The sequence below is a fragment of the Tripterygium wilfordii genome, chromosome 17 (assembly GCF_013401445.1).
Source record: "Tripterygium wilfordii isolate XIE 37 chromosome 17, ASM1340144v1, whole genome shotgun sequence".
NCBI classification, from domain to species: Eukaryota; Viridiplantae; Streptophyta; class Magnoliopsida; order Celastrales; family Celastraceae; genus Tripterygium; species Tripterygium wilfordii.
In genome coordinates, this window is record NC_052248.1 from 3,274,544 (window position 1) to 3,298,192 (window position 23,649).

The window sequence follows — 23,649 nt, forward strand, 5'->3', positions numbered from 1 at the left end:
TTTAATTCATTTTTACAAATCCATAAGAATCGAGGCCCATGGCACGCCATACGTCACACCAACTTATAGCCTGACAAACGCGAAACGTTAAACGTCATATTAACTTGCCACTTGAACCCCACTTGTGGGACTAATTGTTATTAGAAGCGGAGCCATGAATTTGTGATGGAGTGAGCTTATGCATTTTGATTTGTTTGGAAAAAGGTAGCAGAGTTAGAGATAGAGTCTTTGAAAAACAAAATTTGGACGATTTACAACAATACCACTTATTATAAATACTTTAGCTTTATTAATAATACAAGTAAGGCAACAACACAACTATGTATAGAAACAAGGCTACCATTGTCCCAAAGCCAGCAAAACCAACTAGAGATCCCTATAGAGATGGTAGCCTACTAACCACTATCACATATCCAAGCAAATAGCATGTCCTGCCTAGCATATCTAAGCAATTAACACATATAATAGATGGCTTTCGTGATAATAGTAGGTGTTATTGACAACTTCCTTCTACTTTCTCACGATACTTTATAGACCTATTCTCTTTTCAGACACTTACCTGTCTGAACCCGATCTTTTCATTACTTTATAGATCCTATTGCACAACTTTGCAAGTATCGCCTTTATCAATCAGTTGCTCAACTTGTATGGACCCAAGCCGAGATTCACTACTTTCCAAATAACACCTTTATCAACTAGTAACTTGCAAGCTACTTGATGCATATCATTCTATAAATAGCTCTTTCCTATCTTAGAGAAGGGCATCAAATGACCAACTAAAGAATTCACTTCTGTTTTTCAATACATCCACCCTTATTTCATACTCTTAGCCTAAACATTCAGCCCAAACATTTACCCTTGTCCATTTCTATCCACAATCTTACTTCTCTTATTCTTTATTTGATCATCAGAGCCTCTTCGACCGGCACCCCCAAACTGGTCTAAGAGTTTCTAATGATTATGGTATATCATTCTATAAATAGCTCTTTCCTATCTTGGAGAAGGGCATCAAATGACCAACTAAAAAATTCACTTCTGTTTTTCAATACATCCACCCTTATTTCATACTGTTAGCCTAAATACTCAGCCCAAACACTTACCCTTGTCGATTTCTATCCACGGTCTTATTTCTCATATCATTTATTTGATCATCGGAGCCTTTTCGACCGGCACCCCCAAATCCATCTAAGAGTTTCTAACGATTATATTCTCTGAAATGTTGTAATATTTCAAGGTTGTAAACGATCCTACGTCATCAAAGTTCACTTGTCAACAACTATAGATTCAGGCTCCTACAGTATATATATAGATTCATTTTATTTCATAATATCTAATTCATCATTTGATCCATTTTGTGGGTTGAGTTATAAAATTCGAACTACACAATCCAATCTCCATTTCCTTTGGATACCAAATATAAAAAGGGAACAAAAAAAGGTAATGCTATAATTATACCATATTCCCTAATCAAAGATGATCATTATCATTATCACTCTAATAACTTCAATTATGAATTTATGCTTTCATTATATGGATAATAATCAATTATGGAGTCATGTCATTGACGAGTTAGCTAAAGCCGCACATTGAATAAATAATAAAACTAGTGGAAGTCTTTTGTGGTTTCTACTCGTATGACACATCACGTGATGGCACATGCGGTAAGTAACTGTGGTCGGGCAAAATGAAGGTAGATGACCCACTGGAACTTTGCTTTTGGGACTCTGTGTGTGTGGCTCTGACTCCCATGAGTCAACCATACACTGACTCTCGTTTGGGTTGTGGGGGCGTGAGTCGTTGGTTACACTTGTCCGAGGATGTTTTGTCTCGGCTCCCTCTCTGGCTCCCAGTTCGTTGACTGTAAGCGCACATGCCACATGGGCTCCTATTCAGACCTATATCTCTCTGGGTCCCACACCTTTCAATTAGGAGCAATGTTGTCTCAAAATCCGACACTAAAATATTTACAAATCTACGTGACATTAAAATAATTTATAGTAATGTCACGTCTCAAAATGTAACTCGAAGACACCCCTAAATATAAGTATCATTAAAATAAATATGGATTAAAAACACGTATGTAAGACTCACTTGAAGGTTTTTTGGGTCATTTTTCCAGAGCAAGCATTTTTTTCTTCAATTGGAGAGCTTCTTGTTGCCTCAAATAATTTACACTCTAACTACCACTCTTCAATGGGAGACCAAGGACAGGAAAAAAAGGACTACTTGTGGTTGTGTGATTATTGTTTCTATAAGAAAAACCATATTTTCTTCGAACAGTGGAGTATGAATCGGTTCGTTAATACAAAACATCGAGCTGGGGCCAAATTTTTTTCAAGCTCTTACTCATTAAAAAATCGATGAACTAAGCACACATTACCACAGAAATCGATGAACTAAGCACACATTACCACAGAAATCGATGAACTAAGCACACATGACCATTCATCTCCACGCCCTTTCAGCCTATTCAGGCAACATGCTACCAGAATTTTGCTCCACAATGCATCACTAGCATTGAATCGGCCGAAAATCATTCCAAGCACAGTATATTGTGAATCGTCTAGCCATTTCATCACCTTGAAACGTAGAATGGGCAATGAAATAATTAGTATTGTCACACAAAAAAATGGAAGAAAAGAACTGGGAAATCACTAAGCCAATTAGAATTGACTTCTTATAAGGATTGACAAATTCATGACAACTTGTTCCAAGTTCATCCCTTGCTGCCACTGTCTCACTTGCTATCAGCATCACGATTGAGCTCTTGCACGCACAAAACTAAGTCTCACCTCTTCGAATGAGCATTCAATTTGTTCCATAACATGTTCCAGTCTTTTGGGACCAAGTGAAACAGCAGGTGTAGCTGGTGTTGTGGCTACTAACATGGGAATTGATGTTAAGGGTGTGGTTGGTACCGGAATTGGCATAGTCATTGGGGTTTTGTTCTCTTCATCACTGACGAAAACTGGTCTGGAAGGTGTTACCATCTGCTTCTTGATATTTGGAATAGTTGTCTGCAACAATCCATTCTGTGTCTTTCCCTGATCTTCAATAAAATTTGCAATGTTGGCCTTGGACGCCATCATTGAGGATGAAACAGGAGAAAGCGGTTTCCGAATCAATGGTGATTGGATTTCACAGGTTTTCATGGCTCTGGAGGAGTGCTTCTTCACTAAATGACCAGCTATCTCTGAATTTCTTTTGCCTGTCAAGAGTTCAAAACATTCAAGAGACAAGGAACATGTGTATGGCCAAAACTAGAAGTATGAAAACAAATAAACCAATGTAACTCTACTAGCAAGCGTCCTCAGCCACTATCTAGACAATCAATGCTACCGGCCTAAAATGTGTAACTACAGCAATCTGTAGAGGTCAAGGTCCATTTAAGTTAGTAGTTCATTTCTTTCGATAATATATCAGGCAGTATATTCAGTTCACAAGCATTGCATAGGTAAAATTAGGATTGGGAGTTATGTTTTTAAAAGGTATTCAAAATTCAAATATTAGTAATCCTATTAACTATTCCACTTAATATCTTACCAAGTATTGCAGTATAAATTCATTCTTGTTGCAATATTTTAACAGTGAAAAATATGAGTTCCGATTAAAAAACTATATACCAGAGGACTTTGGTGCAAAACCGCCAGATTGCTGGTGATTTAAAGAGCCAACTTGATTCCGACAGTCAGCTCTCTTATTACGATGCATAGAAAGAGCGACCTTCTCAGCTTTTAAATTCTGAAACAGTGCTCCACCAAGAGAGAATTTCCGATCACTTGCAACTCCTGATGGTGTTCTATATGTCTTTTTTCCACTCTTTGTAGGACTGGGTTTCGAACCAAAAAGCACTTCCTGCTCTGCTATCAGCTGTACCTGAAGTCTCTTTTGATCCTGATAAACCAAAATATTCTGATAAGAGCATCATAATAAACTACGATTTCCTGCATAACTAGTTAAAAAATGGGATCATACTCTTTGTCTCAGCCTTTCTTGCTCTTTTTCTTGCCTTAGATTGCCATATTCAACAAGCATAGAAAGAAGTCGACCCTGAGAATGACAATTTAACAAATAAGTAACTTGCTTGAATATTCAAATAGAATTATAGAAGTAGCATATATTAAGCTAAATCTAGTATGACTTGAAGTCAGGATGAAAAAGACATTTTAGATACGTAGCAACTTTTCTCTTACCGTACATCTACTTAATTAAAAGGGAAGCACTTACACCATCATAGAGAAAATGAATCCCTCTTTCTTTCTCCCAAGCTTTTACTTTCAATGTCATTGTCTCAACCATTGCTGCTTGACAATCAAGGTGGAGAAGAAAAACATTAAGTAGACCGCTAGACCAGTTGAATATCTCTAGGTCTATTTGGAATAGTAATTTAAGCTAAGCTATAATTTATACCCAAAAAAAAAAATCTTAATCTCCTTAACAATCTGTTTGTTGCATGAGTTGCTGTTTCAAACCTCTGGCATAACTATAATCTATTAATAATACTAATGTCTCCAACCTATGAACTTAACAAAATTTGTAATAACTGATAAAACTTTGGTGCAGCAATGGAGACAAGTAAGATTTGAAAATTTTCACCAGTAAACAAATCTGTATGGGCAATCTTTACCAGGAATTTTGTTGAGTACTGTACGAGCTTTCTCAGCACGCTTTAAAGCAAGATGTGAACCTCTTCCAGCATTGTAGCGATTATCATCCTGCACGCAGCATTGCTTTAAGGACTCTGATACAAAAAAATTATGAAAGAAAAGCTCTCCCAAAAACACATAAAATTCTCAACCCTGTTGTATTCTTCCAGCCAACTCTCTTCTTCACATGCTGCCAACCATTTGTCCACCTTCTCGAGTATTTCCTTTCTGCTGAAAGCTTCCTCTCTAACCTTTGCAATTTGAAGGTCGATTCGTTCCAACAGGAGCACGGGATCCACAGATCCTGCAACATATATAATACTCATGGAGAAGTGCCAAGTGGAAGGATATATATATATATATATATATATATATATATATATATATATATATATATAGAGAGAGAGAGAGAGAGAGAGAGAGAGAGAGAGAGAGAGCAAAACATGCCCTCACAAACAGAAAAAATCAACTTTGATATTTTCTCTCGTCAAAATCTCATCACCAAAACTACGGCTTGAACTAATTTCATAGAAAAATTGGAGGCCCCTTGACAGAAAACTAATCTTCATTCATATAATAAAATATTAAAATCAGTATTAGTTGCAGCGCACTTCAAGATGAAAAGTATAGCTAAAGTTTTTACCGGATTCTATAGCTTCAACAGAATATTCCAATGCACTAAGTGCTTCCGTCACCATGTGGGTCTTTCGGCACATCTCCTCTAGGACCAACATTTTTTTCGAGACAATTTCTTTCATTTTACTCGATTTGAGCTGCTCTAGCCTCGTTACTTCCTCCTTAACCTGAAAGGGAAAAATTCATATAAGTACTATAATATATTTTAGTTCTCTGGCAATCCGAGTCAATGTCACATATCAAATATATGAATTGTAATATGTTCCTAGCTTCAAATCTTATTGTGTTCACCTGATTAATGAAGTCCATTGAAAGCATATTAGGCTCGGTGATCTCAGGTTCTAAGGCAGCAACATTACTTGTAACATTGTGGAATGCGCATTGCTCCTCAATTGGAATATCCATCATATTCCAGAGCTCCAACAGTGAAGTTCCAAGTTCCTGAAGCTGATACAGCTTGGAGCATCAGAACCAGACAAGGTTTTTCAAAGCAAGAAAAAAAGGGAAAAAAAAAAAGTGTTTCTGACAATAAATAAGATATATGTATCCTGAATGACTGACCCTCTGCATTCTCTGTATTTTGATCTCTCGCAAACTTTGTATTGTAGTCCCCAACCTCTTAATTGTATCGTCAGTTATATCTTTTTCCACTTCAGGATCGTCCAAAGTGGGGTGGATCTCTCTTATTTTGCATTTGAAGTTCATACCGAGCACCATGCACAATGAGTTTAGGGAGTCCATTTGTTCTAGTACCTGATTAAGACGATTTCTCTGCAAGTGACATTAGGGTAAATCAGTTAAATAAGAATACATTATGATGGAATTTCCAAGATTGTGGAGGCATAATTGCTACAATAATATGTGACTGCCTGGTTCGCAAATTTTCAGTTAATTCCAAATGTTATGCATTGCCAACTCAGACAGCCTTCAATCTCTGCCAATTAGTAGACTAAGTTCAAAGAGTTACCACATGACTAACAATTTTCAGGCAAAATTTTTAAAATTGTTTTTCATTAAATCATAGCATACAGTACATCGTAAAATACAGTGCCACTAGGGAATTAGCAACAACAAAAGGATGAAGCAAACCTTCTCATTTTGAAGTTCACGAAACTGTCTTTGTAATTCTTCAAGTTTTCTGATCGATAAGTCGTTATCATCAATTTTATGTAGATTATTTTTTGTAGATCTGAAAATCTCATTAGATATAGTCCTTAATTTCTCACGAACTTCAATGAATTGGTTCTTTCTGTCCGCTCTCCTCTTCTTCATGTCCTCTAGCAATGCAATAATGGACTGAAGCTCTTCCTTCAAGCTTCTTCCAGCCTTCAAATCAAACTGAAGACATAAAACCAATTAAAGGATTTAATCAATTAGAAAAATTCTGCTCCGATAAATCAAAACACAAGACCTTATCTCTTCAATACAAATTGCACTTACATGTGTCTTTTCATCTCCTAATGCAGCAGAGATGTTTGTAATTTCTGCCTTAGAGGCAGCAATTGATTTCTGCAGTTGAGATTTAGATTCTTTTGCCTTTTCTGCTTTTCTCCTGTATACTTCCAGGCACTCTTGTTCAATTTCAAGCAAAAAAGCATCCCTTTGAGAATCAGACTCTCCTACTTCATCCCAAATTTTCTGATCTCAACATAGACAAAGATAGGGAAAAAAAGAAAATAAAAGAATATGAACATTACTGTTAAAAACATGTCAAAGAGGTTGTGGCAAGAGCACTTAAAAGAAAAACAAGTACATAAACGTTGATATATGTAATCAATCTAAATCTTTCAAGAGTGTTTCAAACAAAACCTCCAAGTCAGACAGCAAAGATCCGCAAGCTGTTTCTATGCGCGTCAAAAGGTTGTTGCAATTATTTAACATGGTGAAGCCGCTGCAAAAGTGGAAGAGCAACAATATTTGTCAGTAAGTAGAATGTGATTCCCTAAATACTTCATGATCACTTGAATGTAAAAAAAGCCCCCTAGCTCGAATTCCTGTGGCGACAGATATCAGACCAATAATCTCAAATTATTGCAAACATGCACCAGTTACCGTCATGAAGGGGGGAAAAAGCAAGAAGATGAACAACGATCAATCATTGAAGGGATGAAATTATGCATTCTGATTATATCACAGTCATGCGGCCGGTTATATGTATTAAAATCAAAATCAGAGACCCAAGGCTGGTGAACTAAGAACATCAATCAGTCATTCAATCCCTAAAAAAACAAAAATTAAATCATCGTGGCGTGTGTTTGTTGAGAGATTACCCTGAACGCTTAGAATAGTGATGCAATTGCAGGAGCCAGAGATTCGTTTTCACCGGCTAATCCACTGGTTTCCGAGAAAGTCCCAGTAGAAAACCTAGATCACGGTATAGTTTTGAATCTTTTGATTTTAAACCCTAGAAAACGCAAATGTAACGCTTGAAATATGACGATTTGTAATTCTGTGAGAGGGAAAAGAAGCGTAAAGACCGTTATATTGGGGAAAGCAAATTGGCGGGTCCCGATCTTGACGCGTCAGCAATAAAAAATCGGGATTCGGGTGACGGGGCGGATCAGGAGCGTTGAAAATTTGAAATTTCAAAATGTGGGGTTTAATTTGGAAATTAATGATTTGATTTTGTTATAATTGCAGAGGAGCCAATTCGACTATTATTTATTGCTTTTCCAAAGTAAAGCAAAAAACTTTTTTTTTTTTGGTGCCCCGCATGTTCCTTTTATTTATGATTGAGCTCTCATGTTGGGGAAAAGCAGTATTCTACAACTATTTTTAAAAACAATAAAACAGAATTTTTGTTTAGAAAAATGTTGTCCTTCGTTTGTTTATTCTTTGTTTGTTTTAGTTTTTCTTGTCAATGGCGATCTATGTGTATTTTTTTTTGCCATGCTAGTAAAAAAAATCACAGAGAACAAATAAGATAAACAATATTTTTTTGCGGTATTTTCTTAATATATTAGACCATTTTGGCTTCCAGAAATTCATATGAGGGTCCATGTCACAGTCCAACGTAGTAGTTTATGGAATGTTCAATATATGCATCATCATTCTGTCACATGAACTAACACATTCAGGTTTTATGACACAAACGGTGCAAGTCTTGTTAATTTAAAAGGTTAGAATGAATAAATTTTGTTAGGATATGCTTATGATGAACCTTATTTACACTCCTCATTTTACTAAGTACACCCCATTAATCCAAAAAAAACCTAAACACCCCCACTTGATCCTATCATTCTTAACCCTAAATTCCCTAAATTCTTTCCCTCTTCGTTCTCTCCTCCTCCTCCTCCTCCTCCTATCCTTCCTCCTTCTCCTCCTCCTCTGGCTCAACCTCCACTCCTTCTCGGCTCCTCTGGCTTAGACTCCACTCCTTCTTCGACTTCTTCAGTCCTTCCTCCTCTCCTTCTCCTCCTCTTGTCCTTCCTCATCCATGACGCTCTTGCTTCGTCGATTCTTGTTGTATGGTTGGTGGTTAAAGTATGATAGTGGTATACATGCACCTTTGGACTCCGATATTTTTTATTTTGATTCTTATTTTAAACATTTTGTAGCCACCAGTGACGCAAAACGAGTGGAATTTCACTCCCATTAGACTTCTCAAACTCACTACACGTCATCCCAACATGCCATGCGGCAAGCTTACGTTGCGAACAAAACAACCTGTGGTGTAGATTGCTGTGGACAATGGTGTTGAAGAATCCAAAACCAACTTGGTTTTGGTTGGCTACATAGATACCCTTTTCAATCGCCGAAACTGATTTCATTTCTGGTGAAATTGACAGAGGGAGAAGAAAGGAGGTAGAGGAAAGTAGGAAACCCTGGGGTGCACTTATAATTGTTATATTTTTTCACTGGATTTATTTAGAGTATGGTGAACTTAGTAAATTTGTGGGATGCAAATAATGTTCATCTATGCTTATAAAGTTCAAAATTCAAGAGTTTGGGGTTGTGTTTTGGGGTTTTTTAAATGAATTTTCATGAGTTTATAAAACCTACCAAAATTCATATTTCATAAGAGTTAGTATGACAAAATGCAAACTCTCGTGCATAAACTTCCTTAATGAACAATGCTACAACTCTATTAATAGGCCACAATGGTCGTGACAAAATGAATGCATGAATACATCTAAATTGAAGTACATTCCCGCACGATGCATCCTTCAAGGAACTCATAAGCCTTTTTATATTTATTTTCATTTTTTTAAACTTAAAGTTTTGATCTATTAAAAAAATAGTGATGATAGAGACTCCAAAATATGACCCACATTTTACGACCAAATTTATATGTCATATGAAATAGCAATTGAGTGTAAATAGTAAATTTAAGTAACATCTAACACTTCACATTGATTTGAGGGTAAAATGATAGTCATATTTTGGAGTCTCAATCATTATTCTAATATTCTTATTTCTGGATAGGGGTTGCAATGTAGATTGCAACAGTTTCGTGAAATCGATTTAATCTTAACCATTCATTCAATCCAAGGGTCTTAAATAAACAAGGTTAAAAACTACTCAAAAAAAAAAAAAAACAAGACCCATAGACGCTTGGGTTCAACTTTTTGTCTTCATGCTGCCCCCCTGTAGTTTATCTATTCCATCTTTATTGTAGATAATGGATTGTGAACATGGTTGAGGTCGAAATGATAATGATATTACAAGTTGATTTTTTTAGTGATATTACAAGTTGTGAATGGCGATGCTTAGGAGTTGATTTTAAGATGGTCTATAAAATCAATCTGCAGCTTTCTTGATGGAACTTATGGAAGCAGTCGCGAACCTCAAATAAAAGCAAGATGACGAGAACTTGAGAGTCGTGAATAGAATCCACTCCTGGGACTTTCGATGGACTCGGAGTCGAGAAGTTTAAGTCTCAATCGAACTAAAGGGGAGAGGGAAGAGCATCTCAAATCTCAATTGAATTGAAGGGCAAGACAAGGAAAGGAAGGGAGATAGAAAAGTGTAATTTTTTTGAGTGTTGGGAAGAGCATCTCAAATCTCAATCAAAGAGAAGGACAAGACGATGGAAGGAAGGGGATAGAAAAAATGTAATTTTTTTTGAGTGTTGTTATCCTTATTATTTAAGACCGTTGGATTGAATGGATGGTTAAGATTAAATCAATTTCACGTAACTGCTGCAATGCCCCCCATCCCTCTTGTTTCTTACAAAACAGTAAAAACAGAGAGAGGAAATAAGACAAGAATTTGAAAGAAGACAAAATAAACAGGAGATAGAAAGTAGAGTGGAGTTTTTCGAAGACGCAAAAGAGAAACCCTCGATTCCGAGAAAATGTCAGAGAAACCGTCCACGCTGAGAAAGAAAGCAAGTTAACTAGAAACACTCGAAGCCCCTTCTTGCCCTTTCATCATTCTCTCCACCTCCATCTTCAAAGCCCCTTCATGAATCCCCAGAAAATTGAAGATAACCTCTACCTTGATCACGATCAACATGGTCTGGGCCCACCCCTGGTTCGCCAGATCATCCAATCACAGCCTTCCATTCAAGACAACAACCCTTCCGACCCCGACCCGGACCCTTCCTTCTCTTCCCTCCCCGAAATCGTCGTCTTTCGCTCCTCTTCCTCCGACTCACCGAGTCGCTCCTCCGATGACAACGACGAGTCACAGAGTCACCCCAATCATCCCGATTTGATGGCGGATTATGACCCCAGCAGTAACTGTAACTCTGACGTTAACCCTCACCCTCCGGCGTACATTAGCCCCGAACCGCACATATCTTCCCAATTCTACACTTTCAACGCCGAGTCTCACTCGCTCATGATTCGCTGCATCCTCGAGGGAAGACTCGCGACACCGGCCGAGATCAGAGCGGCGACGCCGAGGTCTGTCCTGAAATCGTGGCGCTCCGTGTGGAAGGACCGGAATGAGGACACCGCGTATCTGACGGCGTGGAAGCGTATCCAGGAAAAGCTTACGGCTCACGTGGACGCTGAATCTGGTAACGAATTTCTCTGCTTCAAGAACCATTCTCAACAATTTGTTTCTCATACTAATCAATGGCAAGACATTGTGATGAGTTTTCATTGTGATGCGGACTTGAAACATTTGGGGCTTAAAGAAACTATTGAGAGAGTTAAACAAGTGTGGACTGTAGGAGCAAAGTTTTACGGTATACCAGAGAGTTACATCAGGGTTTGTGTTGCTTCTTGTCCTGTCTGCTCAGCCTCCTCAGGATCTTCTTCGAGAAGTAAGAGACGTAGGTTTGAGTACACTGAGTCTTTTGATGTGCCAGCTAAGGAGGTACCCAATAGGTTGCAGCAATTGGCAGCAAAGCATAAGGTTGTACTTTGCATTAGGCAGAAGTACATTAGGTATAAGCCATTTATGGCAGAGGTTAAGGATTATGCCTGTCACAGGGCAGGTGAACCTGCAGCAAAGAAGTCAAAGATTTTGAAGAGGGAGCCCTATGTATCGAAGAGGTGTGGATGTGGATTTAGGATTAGGGCAATATTACCTATCTCAAATTATAATGAGAAAGAGAAGACATTTGTTTATCAAGAGGATGGGATGGCTGTGTTTAAGTTGTATGCAGTGCATTCTGGACATGAGCCAGGGCCGTTGGATGGTAATGCTAGGATTATGCATCGGGTTGTGGGGCACAAAGGTGAATTTATGATAGACCAAGAAATGGTCTATGGGGTGCGTGAGGACGGGGATAATGATGGGTTTGGGTATTTGGGGAAAGATGATGGGGATTTGCAATTTTCTATTTTACGGCAGTTGCATGACTTGAGGACGGAAATTGGGTCGTTAGAAGGCAGAATTGGTAAAATACCACACGAATTATTGGGTTCCGTATCTCGAGATTTGTTTGATGTTGTGAATAAAGTCAGGAGTTTAGGGGAAGATGGTTCAAAGAGTGCTGGATTGCTTTCTGACAAGCCCCATCCAGATGATGTGCTGGTGGGAGCAAATGCTTTAGTGCATTGGAGTGATCAACATCATGATAAGATATACATGGATGGGAAGGAGGCAGAATTAATCGAGGATAATGAAGACAGCTTTGGCCGGTCACTTGGGGATGTTGTTCCTTGGGAACAGATGAGAGCAGATTGTAGAAGTCAGAAAGACCTGATTGGTGAGTCTTGTAAGCCTGAAAAGTGGTTTAAATGCAGTGATTTTGACGAGAAGAGCATTCTTGAATGTGAAGATACTAAACTAACTAAGCCCTTGAGACATGATGAGGCTATAGTGTCAGATGTAGGTCTTGTTGGTGGTATACAGGTTGATAGTTTCTACCAAGAGAACCCTAAATGGTATGAATCTCCTTGTGGATTGGATACCAATGAAGAATGTGGAGATGGTGCATATAGACACGAGGAGATTGTGTAGAGTCCTAACAGCCTGGTTAACCCAGTCTAACCTAGTATTGAGTTTGTATTGTGCCCATTCATCCTGTCTCACAACAGGAAATGGGTTGTATATTAATGTATACTGAAGATTGAAGTTTCTCACATGCTACTTTTTATGTTTGCTGCGTGTGGTTCTGTTAAGTGTATTTAATCTGGCTTCTCTGTACATACTTCATTTGTGACTGTTTGTTGACATTATTCTGAGCTTTGTAACTTTTAGAAGGCTTCCTCACTCCGCGCAGAGGATAGCTATTTCCGTGTACTTTGGTGGTGTTGTACGTACTGAGAAAGCAATCTTGCTTTTCTGCTTCTATTGATGTATAATGAGATGTACGGGACTTATTCTTGGGAAATATTTGTACATTCAATTTCGCCTCTCTAGTTAATTTTGCATTCTTTTTCCCCATGATATCTCAGCAGTGAACATCTTGAATCTTACTGCTGTCTACTGTTTTAAAATATTTTAACGAATTTACTCAGATGATTGTCATGGTAAACATATTCTCCAGGGATGTTGTTGATCTCCTCTTCAAATTATCTTTTGGTCCTATTGTGTAATATGGTTTGGTAATACGATTTATATGGACGTAAGATAGTAAAAAGCCATTAGTTTTGGCCCTGCAATGTAATGCTTTGATAAGGGGATTTAGTATAAACATGCATTCCTGCCATGAGAGTTGCTGACTTGCTGTAGCTTTCTTCTCATGTTTGGTCAATTGGTGTTGGGGAAGGTACTCTTTTTCTCATGACGTTTTGATCGTGCTTTATTGAATTACTCTGAGTACATTTTGAGAAAATAGTTGTCAATTTTGAATTATGCTTTTTTAGTTAACTTTAAATTGTATTCAGGTGAAGAGGTCTCCCCTTCAACAAGAGTTTGTGTTTCAAAAACAGTGACTTATAAAAGGAGCTTTGCTTTCTTAAGCTGTTAACTCTCTTTGGTGGTATATTGTGAATTCTTCCAAGTATCCTGATCAGTTACATAGTTGATTAACTTGGTAGTTCCGCAAGTACCAGCTTCCTATTCAATAATGTCTTGTGACTGATTCATGTAACCGGGACTTTGTCGCATAGAACAAATGAGTTTGCCTGTAGTGGTTGAGGCACTCGGGTGTTATTATTACAATAGCTGTGTTACTTTTGGTAATTTATCTGAACTGAATCTCAAGAAATTAGGTTTAGAAAAGAAGTTGAAGATGCTGAAGGTTGGTACCACTTTTTAGCTAAGGAGAATGGATACTTTATTGGGTTTCGGTTCGGCCAAGCATTGCCTGATTAGATAAACTTAATTTAGGAAATATACTCCAGTGATGCTAATAATCTGTCTCATTTGCAGTGTGATGGCCTTTTGATTCAATCCTGTGACTGCTTTTATGGTAATTATGATCTCTGATTAGGTGCTTGAGAATGACATACTGATGAAAATGCTTGTTAGATTTTTGAAGGATAATTGTCATATGTTCTGGGCATGGCATACTCTCCCTTCAGCATGCTTTGATGTCAGTTGAAACCTTGTCATATTTTCTTTGTGGATGGACATTATTCACCATTCACAATATTCACAATTGTGTCTTTCTTGTTCCATTGATTGTGTAGTAGCAGGGTATATAAACAGTCCTTGTGGAAGAATATTATCATTCTTTTCAGTTTATTATTTCATGCACCATCTGATCTTGCATCTTTCTAAAAAAAAATTGTTTGGTGTCGATTTTGATGATTTTTAGAAGTACAGGTGTTTTTTAGCAGGCTGGGCTGGGCTGCTTTCAACAGATTGTTGGAGTGCAGTCTTGTTTTCTTTATTCATTTTCTCTAAAGGCCCAAATAAAAAAAATAAGGAAAGTAAAGACCCAACTTCACCCAAGGCCCAACTCCTTTTTCTTGGGTAGTTAAGTGGAGTGGGAGATTAAAACTTGGGTATCGTTGACCCCAATGCCCAACTCGATTGATGTTGAAAACAATAACATAGATCAAATGCCTTGCCATTGATAGTGGTTTGGGTTAGAACTAAAATGTGGAAAAAAGGAGTTCCATTAGACTTGAGAGGAGCAGTACAAAATTAACTAACTCTTAAGGGAGCATGGAAATCAACAATTAACAGTTGAGTTAGACGTCAATCTAACTAACTAATTAATCTGAAGTGGAAGGCTTGAACCTTACTCCTGGCAAGTACCTAGAGACGAATTGATGAGCCAATGCTTGGAGATCTCCATCCTCCAGGTCTTGATGATCCGTTAATGGTGTACTACAAACGCCGGGTGCAGTCAGTTCTGTGGATGGCAGTTGGTGGTGTAGTAATAGTGAAGGATCAAAATGCATAATAGCTATGTTTGAAGTCAAGTCTGATGAAGAAGCTGCTGCTATCTCTGAAGACAGACTTGTATGTGATGAACTTGGATGAGGTTGTGGTGGTGGTGGTGGCGGAGGGAGGCGTTGGAATGTTGAGAGCCGTGCCTGAATGTAGGCTAACTCTGCCTGCAAACTCACCAACTAAAAAAGGTGCAATTAGCTAGGCTTTTAAAATTGACCGGTATTAGTCATACTTTAATTAAGCTAGATTAAGCATATATGTATGTGAATAACAAAAGAAGTAATTAATGACCGGCCACTAACTGCAAAGTGACAAAGTTATTCTTTTCCATAAGATCTACATTTAAAAGTATTAAGCAAAATTATTCATTTTTTTAATGTAAAAGAATTTGATTCATACTTCCCTTACTGATACATTGCAGCTAGATGCCTAGATCATTCACAAATTAAGATAAGAAGCTCTGTTCATGCATAATATTTCAATAACAATAATAATAAATCTTGAGAAATATGGGGGAAATCACAAAAGGAGCAGCAAAACTAAGTATACTTAGAAGAAAGTCATGCAAAGATGCTATGCTTTTACTATATGGTCAAAAGAATAAAATAAGAAAAGACCAAAAACTAGACTGTCTGAGTTTCACACCAAGCTTATTACCATATATTTATGATCCATATGAGTTTGATTAAAATTTAAATATATAATGTTCTTACAAGATTCATCCAACACAACACCACACATGGTAGGGACCGCAATTCTCCATGCAATGGAAGCAAATATATACTTATATATGTATGTGTAATTTGTAAAGTTGATTTCAAATGTTGTCTACTTTTAATTAAGCAGATTATATATACATAATAATAATACACACAAAGTCAAAAATAACAACTATATATATATATATATATATTTTTCGTGCTTCCAAGTTTGCTTGGTAACTCCGGCAAGCAATGGCCTTGATGGCCACCGTCTCTCTCTCTCTGAAATGCAAGTTGATTCACGCAAGTTGATTTTTTTTTTTTTTTTTTTTTTTGCGTGGGTGTGACTTGTGGAAGACCCATCCATTAATATTAGTATGAGTTTCACTAAAATGGTCATCGAAAATGATCAAAGAGACTTACCCATTTAATGTTAATCTTACCCATTTAAGGCAAAGAAAACAAAACAAAACCCTAAAAACAAGAACATGATTTTGACCGCCCTGACGTTGCTGAACTTTCATATCTTTATATCCTTTACAAGGGACTCGGTCACTCTAGTATGCCAATAAAAGAGCCCTAGGCTTGCAATTTGCCAATAAAAATAGACACTGACAGTGCAAAACTTGTCAAACAAACAACCCTATAATGTGATTGAAAGCCTTGACCAATTAGGACGACCTCGAATTGCGTATTGCATAACAGGCTCATGTTAGCATCAACTCTAGCTAGCTCGCTAATTTTTTTAATCGTAAGCTACAACTTAGTCTTAAGTTGTTGAGTATCTCTTCCATATTTTCTGCTTGAGAAGTCATAGAAATGATGAACACCTCAATATTAATGCTTCTGTGCAACTTCACGTCATAGACAACTGATTGAAGCAAACAAGTTATATGTATATATATATATATAGATATATAAATAGATATAACCAATAAGATCTTGCAATGATAAGTGATGACCAAAGTTTTTGAATTGGAGGAGAGAGAAGCAAAAAAAAAAAACAAAAAGAAGCATGCATGCACCCAAAAGAAAATTGAAAGAAACACTAAAAAAATGAGAAAAAAGTCTCCCAATTGCAGAAGCAAATAAACCCTAAAGAAAGAAAGCAAAGAATTACCTGTTGTTGGAGGGTGAAGATGTGACCGACACAACCATAAACAGGCTCGCGAACCCTAGCCAAAGCCTCATAACAAAGCGTGACAACCGCATCGAGCCTCTTGTGAGCCGGTATGCGCATCAGAAGCTTAGAAGCATTGCTTGCACCGAACACTTTGTGGACCGCAGCGAAGTGTGCCGTGCCTTGCTCCGCGTCAAAATAAGGTGCAAATATGCACCCCTTCACACACTTCCTCCTCAAAAACTTGCACGCTCCACAAGGCCCACCTCCATTATTGCTATTGCTACTCATCATCTCTATATCCACTTCTCTCTCTGCTGCACTGCAGTGGGGTCTCTTAGAGAAAGAGAGAAGGATAAGCAATGACACACGCATGCCTATTTATTTACAGACTAATTAATTAATTTTTATTTTTTTTAAAGAAAAAAAAGAGGATAGATTGGAGGGAAGAGTCAGAGAGGGGAAGATGATAGAGTAGGGGGGTTTGGTTCAAACTTTAAAGTCACGGCAGACAATTAAGTGAAGGGAGCCAGGAGCAGGTTGCGTGAAGCAATTACATACGTGCGGGTGAGTGACAGTCATGTTAATATTTATTTATTATTAACTTTCAACAGTGGCAGTTTGTAGTAATCCCACGTGCGAACACCTCCCCACCTGGGACAAACATCCTCAAGAATGAAAAATATTTCCCTTTAACATTGGAATGAAAATATTTCCTTATGTAACACTACACTTCATTTACATTGGCGTAACTAGTTAAAGTTATTTACAGTCACGTCATTGTTATTGGCGTGATTATTTTTTGAACAATCACATCAATAACAATAGCGTGATTAATTAGTTTTACTCATAGAGTGACGCCAACGTTGTTGGCGTGATCTTTATTCTATTCTTGTGTTCTGCCCGGCCATTCTCCTATGTATCTCTTGATACACTGCAAAACCCATTTGAGTAAAGTGGAAGCAGTTGAGGGGTATGAAGCTGGAGGATCATGACGATGACACCATCTGGACCCATAAATTTTGATCCCCTCCTTGCCAACACCACTAAAGAAATCAAAATTTTTGATTGAGCAACACCAAAACCCATCCTTGACTACAACAACAAAACCCCATCATTGTTGTTATTTTTGCTCCCAACCAAGTACTCCTCCCTAATCGATGACCTGTGCACCATAAATGGGTATTTTGAAAGAAAGAGAAAGTCCTCTTCGATTTGTGATTGCGAGAACTTAGTAGATCTAGGCTTGGATGTGTTAAAAATCTTGACTTCATGACTGAGTAGATCTAGGCTTGAGTTCTTGATATGATTTGGGTTTCAACAAGTTGATGATCAGATCCTTCAAGTGCTTGGAGTAGGAACCCTCTAGAAAGATTGATTTCGGTACCACAAACATGGGCAAAGATCCTTTATCAGATCCGTGAAAGACACAAAGTGAACGATAACCAAAATGATTAATCAGAAATCTAAAAGTAACGCCATTAAGAACGGCGTCACTCAATCTTTTTTTAAGTAACGCCGTTGCTAATGGCGTGGTTAAAGTCTAACACTAGTCACGCCAGTAGTAACGGCGTAACTATGTGATTGACGTGATTGTAAAAAACTTTCACTAATCACGTGAGTATAAATGACGTGCAGTGCTATATATGAAAATATTTTCATCCGAGTGTATATTTGGGAATACCTACTGTCAGAGTGTTAGTCTGAAAAAAAAAAAAAAAAAAAAAACTCTCATTCATTCATCCATTCAGTCGAGTACGTCCCTCTGCTATACTATGCCACTCACGTATCTGTCTCTGTGCTTAGATTTCCACAGCAGTCAGCAGTACAGTACTGCTCCTTTTACTATACTTTTCACCTCACTTTGTCCTCTTACATTTTAACTATATGAAACAGCTCCACTTTATCAAAATTACTAATTGATCAGTTCGGTCTTTTTTGTTCTCTCTTATGATCATATATAACATCTATGCTCACTCTAATAAGATCCCTCTTAGCTGTTAGTTCAAAGGTGGTAATGGTAATCCAACACACACACATATATATATATATATATATATATATATATATATATATATGGTACTTAATCTGGGATTGTACTTAATCTAAAATAAAAGGCGATGAGGACGGAGAGTACAGAGCGATGAGGAGTCAGTCAATCAGTCAGTCAGTCAGTCAGTCAAAGCCCACACTCTGTTTGGCACGCAAAACCATGGGGTTAGCTTTTCATGAATTTACCTTACATAAAATCACGACACGTGGCATCTTTGTCATCTCCAGTTTCGTATTTCCTAAGAAACGCTCGCTCAGCAAAGTCATCTAAACAGTAGTAGTGTTACTAAAGCATGAAGAACCAATCCGACGAACGCACAAACAAATCCCTATGCGATAATCTTTTACATATTTCCTGAAAATGATTGTATACAATTTCAAAAATCTTTGGAAATACGAGGGTCTACTGTTATAAATACAAAAAATATGTATATCAATTAGGTGAGAATCAACCACGTGGTTTATAAGTTTGAGTCACACTCCTTTCAATTGTAGAGAGCTCACGAGGGAATTGGATCCATAAGTATCCCACATATTTGACAAACCTCAAAGAAATTCTCAGTACGACTCGAGGATAATACTTCTACACTGAAGAATGTCTTTTTAACTATAAAATCGTGTATGTGATCCTTAGGACTAGAGCGGACAATATGTATTCGAGTTGTTTGAGCTGGATTTATGCGGTGCTCTCATGAGTATTCGATTCAAATTATAACATGCCTCCCATATAGTCCATTTGTTGGGCCTCCCATAATCGAGCTCAAAAATATGAGGAAATGTTAAGACTTGTAACAAGTCTCACATTAGTTTGGTGTGAGCAACCTCAAATACTTGAGGCACCCATTAAAAGGGGCGAAGTCGAGCGGAAGGCCGAACATTACCTCAAGTTGTGAAAGTGGGCCCACACCCTCCAACTCCTAAGGCATCTTTTTAAAGAAAAACTCATACGAGATTTAGGCTCAAAGCGGAATACCTCAAGTGGATTGGACAAAATCTCTCTCTCACCTTCGTTTTCTACTTCTTCCTAGTTACTTCTTCACGTCCCTCTCAATTTATCCAAATTACAACTCATACTATCACCATAATTTATCTTTGTGTTCTATTAATAAATTAGCCTTACAGGAAAAAAAAATATATTTAACTAACTAGCTTAGAAAATAAAAATTATATATAGGGTTGTATATTTGTTGACTTCGTTTAACTGAGGTTAGGTTTTTCGATTCATGCAAGGAAAGTTGAAAAAACTTCTACTAATGGCCGCGCTGTTGGCCTCAGAGTCTACTCCGGGGTGAGAGTCACCGACTTCTACTTCATATATATACACACACATACACACACAGTTTTTATATTCAGTGCCGAAATTAACATATAATATTTAGAGTTTGTGGAATCAAAGTAATGCTTGTCAAAAATTTGCAAATATCAAGTAGGGAGAGTGGTTGTTAAGGCCTTTAAAGTCAAATTTCTTACCTAATTTATTGATTGGATGAATTGCATGCATGCATCGAGTTTTAAACATCTTGAAAACTGAACATGTCCAAGCTAAGTGCTTACTCAGGCATGAGGAGGCTCGAACTCGAGACTTCTAAGAAATACCGCACACATGAATGTCATTTGAACTACTCGTGTGAACTACTCGTGTTTCTTAGTCAAGCCGTGTAATTGCATAGAAAATCACCCACTCTCTATTTTCTGATTTAATGAACAATGCACCCGTATGTGCTTTCAAATTTGACAAATATAGGCATAACTAAAGTAACATGTCACGTGATAAGCACGTAAGGTTAACAAACTCTCTCAATCTGCCTCTGATAGATTATTATTCCAACAAGTGCCTGCTTCCTCTGTATCATTGATTTTGATGGGTCTTCCTTTTGATTCCATGATTAGTCCACTCCAAACCCATCTCTAATTTGACTCATAGTCATAATAATTTGATCAAATTAAGTAATTAAATCTAATAATGCCATGTGTTTGTTTCCTTAACTAATTAATTCAAAAACAGTTTTCCATGTTTTAAGGTGACAGCCAGTTTAATGACTTTAATCATGAATAATTTCTCTCTAACAAAAAATCAACAAAAGCAACTACGTGCTTATGATGGTTTATTAATAAATTAATAGATAATTATTTCACAAATTAATTAATATTTCCGTATGATTTCTACTTTCTACGGTTTGACCGCACGAGCGGGGGGACTCGTGGGCTCCACGTCAATTAAGATAAACTAATTATTTAATGAAAGTTTAGGGGAAGCTTAGTTAACTACTGATTTACGACACACACTTGCATATTAAGAGACAGTCTAAGTAAATTGACCATATATTATAATCTTGTAGGGACATTTTGTTGCTTAAATGTCCAACAAGAGGTTTCCTCAAAAAAAAAATTGTCCAACAAGAGGAACCATAATTATACAAAACGTTGTTATTTTATATATATATATATATATATATGTATGTATGTATTGATTTCTTGTCCTAAGCAACATTGTCAAAAATTGATAGAGAATGAGGGTGAGAGTGAAGAATTCCTGCCTGGGATTGGCCTAACACAAATCAATAGACAAATTAATTAATTAAATGAATAGATTAGCTAATAATTAAGAACCTTCTAAAAAAAAATAAAGTTCCAATGAAGTGAATAACCTAAGTAGATCGAGCATGATTATTGTATTCCAACTTATAATACAAGTTGTTGAATAGTTATATTCTTGTAGTACAAATATAAAAAAATTAAAAAAAAAAACTTTTGGCCTACTAGAAACGTTTCAAAGACATGGAAATCAACCTCTTCGCATAAAATATGCTATTGTTTTTTCACCTTCAGCTCGGTTTCTAGTTGCTTTTCTTTCCTTGTTAGCTTTCATACATTTCCTGTACTTCACCTAGGCCATCTCTGGATGCCCTATAATATTGTATTTGACTGTTCTTTGTTTCATATATTTATTGATCTGTTTATCAAAAAAAAAAAAAAAACTAGAAACGTTTCAAAAGTTAGGTGCAATAATTGTTTAATATAATAATAGAAAAAATGAGTTATAGTAAAAAAAAAATACAAATATATGATCAGTTTCGACTCACAAACTTCCCAGTAGTCAAGTTGAAGATCGATGATTAGTTCAAATTACTGATCTGTAAATTATCAATTAAGCTCAATTTGAACTCCAAATTTGCTCTTAACTTGGAGGCCTGACATTTTTAGAGATTGGCCTTTTGTTTAGGGTCCTTCCATCTCCTAGTCAATTGTATTGACATGTTGATATTGATTTGTATGAACACAGACCTGAACTTAAAAAACGATGAGGTATTTACACAATCAAACTGAATCTCAGTAACTTGTAAAGTTTACTAGTCGAGTTAAATTAGGAGACTCAAATTCAATTTTCGCATTAACACGATTCCTTGTCAAGGTCTTAACCCTAATTATCCATTTGTTAAGACTAAAAAAATCTCACATTAATAGTCTAATGAAAGTAAATTGATGTTCATTAAAACCCCGAAAGAGAACACAAGGAAATGAACAGATTGGACGTGAGCTTTTATTAGTCCATCAGTAGATATGATAGCATTAGGTCGCGACACGTATTGATCTGGTCATGGAACTGAAAGTCTAAAAGGTTTTGCTTACGCCACCATTGCTTCCGATTCACTACACATGGATTGGACAGGAACCGGGCGGCGCGGTGACTGGCCGTCCCGGACGCACTGTTACTGTCATTATACTGAAGATTTTATTTTATTCTTTTCATTTTTAAAATCCCGAAAAATAAAGTTCTTCTATTGACAATTTTTTTATCAACACAAAAAAACAAGAAAAAATAAATAAATAAATAAAAGAAGAGCTGGAGCTGGTTGCCTTTTGTTTTCTCTTTACGGAGGTTGGGATTTGGGAACAGAAAGTAAGAGACGTTACTTTTTTTTCAAGTTGAACGGCGGGTGGGACCCACTAATGAGGTCATCTTTTGCGGGGGCCGTTACGTTCACAACCCCACCGACATACGTGGCAGTGTCGAATTCGAGTGGCTCTTGCTCCTGGTTTGAACGCCAAACTTGGAGGCCTTGACCTTTTTCTTTGGCCACGCCATGTCACCACTAGCTAAGCCCTAAGCTAGCTTGTTCTTCCATTCCGTGTTCATTGAATCAATCTCTTCTTTATTTCTTTTTGTTATCCTCATTTTCGAAGATTCAATCTAATCTCTTGTATTACACTTCTAAGATTCCGTGCAAGAAGGTTTGAATTTTTTTTTCCTTCCAATTTTGGGATAATATATTTAACTTTTTTTTTAGTTTATAAATTGATGTACATGCATGCATATATTAAAAATGTTAGAGATCCTAGTATATTAGTCATCCCACTAATTCATTATGTCTCTTAATTGATGTAAGTGTAGTGATCTACAAGACCTGATGATTGAACTAGATCGAGAGTGACATATCAGTTATTGAGATGATTGAGATCCCATTTACTGAAATCTGTATCACTTCTGTGCACATATACTCTTCATTATTTAATTTGTTCATTTATTAGAAGCGGGGGAAAAACTCTGGTGAAACTAATAGTGAAATTCGTCTATGAAACGATCTTTGACATAGCAAAAACACACACATATATATATATTTTATTTTTATAAAAGAAGCAAATATTATTAAAATTATAAGAGATACAGGAGTAAAGAAGATCGGAAGAAAAAAAGGGACCACTTCCAGCAGTATACATATACATATAGTATACGTATCTTGCTAGTTTGTAATATCATCAAAGGTGTAAACATGGACTATAGTCATCAACTAATCAACCCATATAG

The 23,649-nt window shown here is 36.9% G+C and overlaps 3 protein-coding genes across 5 annotated transcripts; 1 reads left to right on the forward strand and 2 right to left on the reverse strand.

The window, feature by feature from the left end:
- Positions 1-2,391: 2,391 nt before the first annotated feature.
- LOC119982190 (65-kDa microtubule-associated protein 4-like) lies at positions 2,392-7,709 on the reverse strand. Of its 3 annotated transcripts, none has more exons than XM_038825431.1 (13): positions 7,553-7,709; positions 7,092-7,173; positions 6,723-6,920; positions 6,372-6,620; positions 5,844-6,053; positions 5,574-5,723; positions 5,290-5,449; positions 4,799-4,950; positions 4,628-4,715; positions 4,228-4,301; positions 3,976-4,050; positions 3,624-3,894; positions 2,392-3,208 (listed from the first exon to the last, which is right to left on the reverse strand). In XM_038825431.1, the coding sequence occupies exons 2-13, from the start codon at positions 7,161-7,163 to the stop codon at positions 2,754-2,756; spliced, it is 2,154 nt and encodes a 717-aa protein (XP_038681359.1). In that variant the 5' UTR covers positions 7,164-7,173; positions 7,553-7,709; the 3' UTR covers positions 2,392-2,753. The 3 variants fall into 3 exon arrangements, with proteins under 3 accessions (XP_038681359.1, XP_038681358.1, XP_038681357.1); XM_038825430.1 differs by having other exon boundaries at positions 5,574-5,729; XM_038825429.1 differs by having other exon boundaries at positions 5,574-5,738.
- A 2,789-nt stretch (positions 7,710-10,498) lies between these two features.
- LOC119983011 lies at positions 10,499-13,014 on the forward strand. Its single transcript, XM_038826651.1, has one exon. The coding sequence runs from the start codon at positions 10,689-10,691 to the stop codon at positions 12,639-12,641; it is 1,953 nt and encodes a 650-aa protein (XP_038682579.1). The 5' UTR covers positions 10,499-10,688; the 3' UTR covers positions 12,642-13,014.
- Positions 13,015-14,629: 1,615 nt separating this feature from the next.
- LOC119982992 (LOB domain-containing protein 19-like) lies at positions 14,630-17,250 on the reverse strand. Its single transcript, XM_038826626.1, has 2 exons — positions 16,791-17,250; positions 14,630-15,148 (listed from the first exon to the last, which is right to left on the reverse strand). Exons 1-2 carry the CDS (start codon positions 17,163-17,165, stop codon positions 14,789-14,791), a joined length of 735 nt encoding a protein of 244 aa, XP_038682554.1. The 5' UTR covers positions 17,166-17,250; the 3' UTR covers positions 14,630-14,788.
- Positions 17,251-23,649: the final 6,399 nt, after the last annotated feature.